Here is a 7,009-nt window from a genome sequence, read left to right on the forward strand (position 1 = left end):
CCCATAGCCGTGCCTATAGCCACGTGTAGTTTTTTTTGCCATAAATAGATTCTTTTAAATTTCTGTGGATTTGAACGCGGCTATGCTCTCCGTGTGCTGTAGTGGGGTTTCTAAAGACTCTGCATTTAAAAAATGCTATGTTTGTGTGCATAGAAGAAATGATTGATGCCTTAATTTCTTTGTGATCTCCTTTGAAAGGATTTAGCACTATAAAATTTTGCAAACTTATATGCGCCTCAGGCACTTGCTGCATCCTCAATATGGGATTTCCTATTTTGTAAAAGGTGATTGGTGTGTGGGTGCATGCGTGCACGCCAGCAATTCATTATTGGTTCCTCATCCTCAAAGGTCTAAGCGGTTGTTCATGCCAGGGGGTTGGTGGGAGGCTGGACGGAAGCCAACTATCAGTTCACACCACAAGGATTGGGCCAACGAGATATACCACCAACCTGGAGTTGATGAAGGCCCGCCATCTTCTTGCATATCTGGAGCTTTTCGCTTCTTCCAGTTTTAGACTTCTTGGTACGATAAATGATTTGAAATTGGATTTTTTCATTTTTTTTTTCTTTGGCTCATTTACTCAGGCGAGAACCAAAAACCCATTCACTGGTGGGAGATATTCCCTAAAGCTGGTAGCCTGGTCCCGCCTTTGTATTCCTTCATTTATGAAGTCGTTTGGTTTTAATGTTAATATTAAGATAACATACCACTATTTCTTTTGCTTGATCGTTTCAGCGTTTCTTTAATCGTCGAGTACTTCAAGCTTCAATCACTGAACGTCCACAGAGTGCTTATCAAAACAACAATCATTAGAAGTCCACAAACGCGCATGGCATCATTCAATAAAGCCCCCCACAGTAGCACAAAACCACCACCTTCAGAATTATAGACTAAAGACATCAAAGCACAAGACATTAAAGGCCCATATAAGCTAAACAAGCTGTTAATGATCTTAAGTACAATATCTACAATGTAATGTTCTCATCATACAAGTGCAAAAAATCGAATGCTGCTCTAGGGCTTCCTTTGTTGACGGCTCGCAAATGTGCGAGGTCTGTGTTTGCTATGGTAGCTTTTGTAGCCGTGTGCCTTGATGACCTTTTTAACAGGCGTTTGGGACGCGCACTCTGGAAGTGGAGTAGGATATCGAGATTTGTCTTGACAATAGGTGTAATACAGGTAGTTGCTTCTTACCCACTCAAGATAATGCTGTTGAGAAGAGGTGAGCGACCACAAGTCAGAAGCTTGCGCAGGATTGTCTACGCACTCCGTTCTTCTTGATGTTTCTTCTTCTAGAATTGGGTTGGTTGCACAACCCTCCAGCTTCAAATTCTTAAAGCGTGTGATGAACGGTGCGTATTTGTAATTCACTGGATACCTTCCACCGTCTGTCGCCCACGAAGACCCATCCCACATAGTTGCATACAAAGCCATAGGCTTGGATGGGTAGTCTCCACCCAGTGCATCGCTGTTCTTCATCTCTCTGATGGGTATATTGTCCACCATGAACCTGCCAAATAATGCAACAAAAGCATCAATCTCAGTTGTACATAGAAGGTCATAGAATAATAGAATACCATTGAAATCTTAAGCTAATGGCCCTCTAGTCAAGCAAGGTTGAAATTTGCAACCCTTTCTCGGAGTTCAAAAATTTCAAAATTAAATGACTACATGACCTTCAAATGACACCGACTACTCAAGAAAAATTTACTTGGGGTGACCTTCTTCTTTCAAAACTAAATGCCTACATGACTTGCAAGCAAAACCCATTACTCAAGAAATTATTTTTTTTTTCTGACTAAGGGGGGCATTATGTTATCTCAAGAAAGATACATTCAATAGCTCTTAGAACACTTTGAAATGAATACCCAATGACTTTTAGGGTGGATTTTCACGGCCTGGTTTTGCCAATGACTAGAATACCTAAGCGAAAGTATGCGTGTAGCCCAAATCCTACAAATTGGAATCGACACCTATACACACGCTAACATAAATAGCCCCCCTACATTAAATTTTCACAAGCCAATCACTAGAATAGCCATTGAGTGAAAGTATGCGTGTAACCCAAATCCTACAAATTGGAATCGACCCCTATAAACACTATAAACATGCTTACATAAGTAGCCCCTATACGGCTTACATAAGGATGTGTGCAACCCAAATCCTACAAATCGGAATGGACCCCTATACACACTCTTATATGTAAGTAGCTCCCCTACATCAATTTTTCACTAGCCAATGACTAGCTAAATAGCCAAGTGAAAGTAAGCGTGTAAACCAAATCCTATAAATTGGAGTTGATCCCTATACACACTTTTAAGTACGTAGCTCCTCTACATCAGATTTTCACTAGCCAATAACTAGAATAGCCAAGTAAAAATACGTGTATAACCCAAATCCTATAAATTAGAATAACACCTATATAAACACTTACATACGTAGACTCCCCTACATCCAGTTTTCAAAAGCTGATGACTAGAATAGCCATGTGAATAGTATGTGTGCAACCCGAATCCCGACAAATTGGAATCACTAGCCTGACTAGAATGGCCAAGTGAAAGTACGCGTGTAACCCAAATCCTACAAATTGGAATCCACCCCTATACACATGCTTGCCTAAGTAGACCCCTACATCAAATTCTCACTAACCAATGACTCTAATAGCCAAGTGAAACTATGTGTATAACCCAAATCCTACAAATTTTTTGTTTTGTATGAAATCTATATATTGCCAAAAGAATAGGTAATTGTAGAGAAGTATAGACCCAAGTTAAAAACCCGGAGGCAAACCCAAAAAAAAGAGGATACTAGACAATCACAAAGATAGAGAACCACACCCAAATCCTACAAATTGGAATCGACCCCCTATACACACACTTACGTAAGTAGCCCCCCTACATCAAATTTCACTAGCCAATGACTAGAATAGCCAAGTGAAAGCCAAATCCTACAAATTGTAATCTACCCCTATACACACTCTTACGTAAGTAAGTATGCCCCCTAGATAAAATTTCACACCACCACACAAGCTGTGTGTAACTAAGTGAACGTGACTGAAAAAGTACTCATTCGGTTGTTGTGCGCCCCTATTGTGGTTGAAAAAGCTTATGATCTATCCAAGCTTCAGGAAGGGACATATTGCAGGGGACGATAGGACAAAAGCTGCTGCCCATGAATAATTAAAATTTTGATTTATAATAATGAATCTCTATTAAATTGACGTATGCTTCAGACATTTCTAATCACCGAATTGACAAAAGCGCTATTTAAGTTGATGATTTACAATAATTAGGAACCTAGATTAATTGAGAATTCAAGACCTTTTTCAATCATCAGTTTGAAATTCTGAAGCCCTTTTTCGATTACCAATTGAAATATGCTTTCAAACATTTCTAATTAAGATCATAATCTTACACAATATGCTTCTCGTTCCATAGTAAGCTGTAATTGTGAAAATCTGCAGTCGGGTCAAACCAAAAGTTGAAGCGTTCTTCTCTTCCTCTAGATACACTTCCATTGCCGTAGATGTTGGTCTGCATTCTCCATGGCTTCCCCTTCACGTTTCCTAGAAACTCGAAGTCCAGCTCATCGTGATTACGCGGAAACTCATCCCCGTTTGATGTCTATAAAACAAGATTAGAGACGCGATTACGCACAAACAAATGTAATCCATCAAATTATAGCAAAAACATAGGAATAATTAATAACTAGATATTGCAGGATAGGCTTACGTAAAAAGCGAGTACGATGCCTGCCGTGTAGTCTTCTGGAAGCTTTATCGATGCACTGTAGAAGCCGTAGAGATAATTGTCTAGGGACACGAATCCCGAACCTTGTAGGGATAATATAGCATATTAACAGTGATCAGTCGATTAATACATGCGATTATGGGCAGATCAATAGGTAAATTGCGCAAAATTATTGAACCTGAATGCTCGTCTAGTTTAAGCTGGACATTGCTGTCGTCTTCTGAGTTAACGTGGGCATCGCCCCAGATGACAGAATATGCATCGCGGAAGGAGAGGGGTTCATGAAAGCGGCCATCAATATCGGTAACCTGTGCGGCCGTTGTAAGGGCAAGGGCAGATAGGATAAAAGAATAAGATAGGAGAACCAAGTGAATTGGGGACATTATTTCCGATGAGAGAGAAAGACGGAGGGGGGGTTGGGTTGGTGGGTTATATAAGCTGTGTGTCTGTGCAGTGACTGAGAGATTGGGAGAAGGGAGCGGGCTATAAGGTGTGCGAGAGAGGAGAGAGACTAGACACAGTCGAAGCGGGCTGTGTGTGTGTGTGTGTGAGAGAGAGAGAGAGAGAGAGAGAGAGAGAGAGAAGGGGGGGCGAGCTATAAGCTGTGTGTCTGTGTGTGTGAGAGAGAGAGCAGGGGCTTAACCCAAGCTACAAGGCGTCGGTTGATGACAAGTGAAACGGCAAAGAAGGGTGGGCCAAAAGAGAGGCGTGCAGCTGTTGAAGGAAGGGTGAAGGGGCGGCGTGCGTTGGTGGTGTTGTTGCTGGTTCGCAAGGCGATGGCCAACTCGCTTGTTGTAAGGCAAAGTCAAAAAGCGTGATGGAAGAGATGATGCTCAGGGCCTTTCCTTTGTGCACACCGCTACCTGCTGTCCACCGTCATCGCTCCGTCATAACACGCGTCGTTTCTGTGACTCCCGTCTACGTCTCCGTCTCCGTCTCCATCTCCATCTCCATCTCCATCTCCATCTCATGCACATCTGACGGCCCACATCGCTCGCATGCTTCCCAGAAGGCCCCCCCGGCTTGCGTCCCCATCACGTTTCCGAGCATATCCACTCACACACACTATCGAAGCAATAATAATAATACTTCACCAAATAACTTTCTTTAAGCACGGGATCCTCAACCTGCTAATTTTCTCGTGAGAACCCGTGATTTTTGACAACCTCCAAAATTTCAACACGTGTAAACAAAGGTCTCTTTTTCTACCGATACACAGATCTTTACATTCATTGAACCTTTGCTCTTTGCTCCATACACAGCTCGCCCCTCGTGACTTTTCGTTTTTTTTTTATGAAGCTGGCCCTTCGCCCTTGACTAGCTTGAGAATTCGTTGAATTGTCACCTTTCTAGAAGAATTGTTGTGCATAAGTACTGAGGCCTATCCTAACCTTGCCAAAAAAAAAAACCTCAAGTTCTTCGAACTGTGCTAATCTTGCCCCAAAAAAAACTCAAATACTCCCTAGATTCGCTTTTATCTTGACGATTCAAAAAGTTCATAGCACTAATGCACTAATTTATGGCGTGTATCATGTGGATACTTAACCCATACTCTACTCATGATATGCACCATAGGTGTGACCCCATAAGCATCAAAATAGCTTTAGGTTATGCTTTAAGTCTTACTCCACTATACAAGAAAAAGGTACTAAAAGAGCAACAAAAACATGTCCTTTTGCCTTGCTTAAAGTGTGGTTCTATGACAGTTTTATTGGCTCCCCCACCCTCTCCTCTCTCCTTCTTTCAAACACACTTTTTTTAAATAGGACAACCAACAATTCGCTAGTCTTTTTGGGCATGCAAAAAAGGATCATCGTTCATTTGTCTCCTCAGTTTTTTCTCAGTAAGAAAGTAAAACTTTCACAAAATATATATTATAGTATTTGTATATATGTGAATAGATATGTGTGTATGTGTAAGATAGTCTTATAATATACTTTGCATGAAGTAATATATAGTACATATTACAATATTGATCCCATAGCAAATATCTAAAAAGGAGTTCCTAATGTCTCATTAGGGCTTCCACTAGTTATGGTTGATCACTACGTTTCACTCGCATCACTCTAGGTATGAGAGAGAGAGAGAGAGAGAGAGAGAGAGAGAGAGAGAGGGGGGGGGCGTTAAAAATTAATACTCTAGTGTTATTATGTAGTGTGACATGCCTTCTATTAGCTCAAGAATGTAGGGCCTCATGATGAGTAGTAGCTTTGGTTGAGCATCATGGACATTAGGCTCCGTTATTTAAATACCACTAAATAGGTTACATGATTATATTCCTATCCTCATGAGTAGGAAGTGATATTTTGAGACACCATATCCTTCGGTTTCAAGGCTGTTAACCCAAGGTTAACTATTGGCGCCCCACACACTTGGGCCACATCAACACTAAGTCACAGGGGAGTGGAAGGAGCCACCATCAGATAAGAAATAATGAATGAGGCCAAACAAGCCTAAGTAATCAAGGGAGTGGAAGGAGCCATCATCAAACAACAAAGAATGAATGAAGCCAAACAAGTCTAAGTAATCAAAGTCATGAATGCTATGGTGTAGCTCTAGATTCAAGGCGGCATACCCCATGTGTGCATGTTTATTACCTAAGCAAGATAGGATTAACTCTATTATGTTGTAATCTTTCTTAAATTACACTTCAAGTTGTAACTCGAGCCTCTTGCCTTTTGTCCTCTTGCTCTCTTGCCTCTGGCAGTGCTATGCTTATGTGTGTGTGTGTGTGTGTGTGAGAGAGAGAGAGAGAGAGAGAGAGAGAGAGAGAGTACGTGTCTCTTTTTCGCTCCCATATGCCTTGTCATTGATGCTAGTGAGAGTGTAAGGGTATGTGTGTGGAGAGGGCCATTGTCTTGAAGCTATCTTAAAGCTCTTCAAGCCAAGGTAGTCCTAAGCTTAACATAGTCAACTCATGTGGTGATAAATGGGAGGTAGTCTTCTCAAGCGCTGGTGATAAATGGGAGGCAATCTTCTCAAGCGCTGGTCACGTGTAACATCACGCTGCAAGTTATTTGCCATCTATCCATGCATAAACATAAATGCTTAAAACTCTTATGCATACATAAAACATATATATGCATGCTTATGTAGTACTCGACATGTAATGGGAGCTCCCGTGCATGCCGATAGCTACTATCGATATGGCTAGGTAGCACCTGACATGCCTTGGAAGCTATGAGCATGCCTAGGTAGCTACCTGGAATGCCTTGGAAGCTACTCGGCATGCCTTGGAAGCTACCAGCATGTATTGAAAG

The 7,009-nt window shown here is 41.5% G+C and overlaps 1 protein-coding gene across 1 annotated transcript; it reads right to left on the reverse strand.

Annotated features, from left to right (window-relative positions):
• Positions 1-927: 927 nt before the first annotated feature.
• Positions 928-4,531, reverse strand: LOC147603941 (putative xyloglucan endotransglucosylase/hydrolase protein 30). Its single transcript, XM_086795864.1, has 4 exons — positions 3,928-4,531; positions 3,732-3,832; positions 3,415-3,623; positions 928-1,510 (listed from the first exon to the last, which is right to left on the reverse strand). The coding sequence occupies exons 1-4, from the start codon at positions 4,130-4,132 to the stop codon at positions 1,015-1,017; spliced, it is 1,011 nt and encodes a 336-aa protein (XP_086651990.1). The 5' UTR covers positions 4,133-4,531; the 3' UTR covers positions 928-1,014.
• Positions 4,532-7,009: the final 2,478 nt, after the last annotated feature.

This window comes from Cibotium barometz, chromosome 63 (assembly GCF_041138505.1).
Source record: "Cibotium barometz isolate CiBa-2024 chromosome 63, ASM4113850v1, whole genome shotgun sequence".
Taxonomy (NCBI): Eukaryota; Viridiplantae; Streptophyta; class Polypodiopsida; order Cyatheales; family Cibotiaceae; genus Cibotium; species Cibotium barometz.

Excerpts from the sequence above, each read along its gene's own strand:
- LOC147603941 (XM_086795864.1), bottom strand. The coding sequence starts at position 4,132 with ATGTCCCCAATTCACTTGGTTCTCCTATCTTATTCTTTTATCCTATCT. Across the intron at positions 3,833-3,927 it reads TAAACTAGACGAGCATTCAG|GTTCGGGATTCGTGTCCCTA; the intron begins GTTCAATAATTT and ends TATCCCTACAAG. Across the intron at positions 3,624-3,731 it reads GCATCGTACTCGCTTTTTAC|ACATCAAACGGGGATGAGTT; the intron begins GTAAGCCTATCC and ends CTTGTTTTATAG.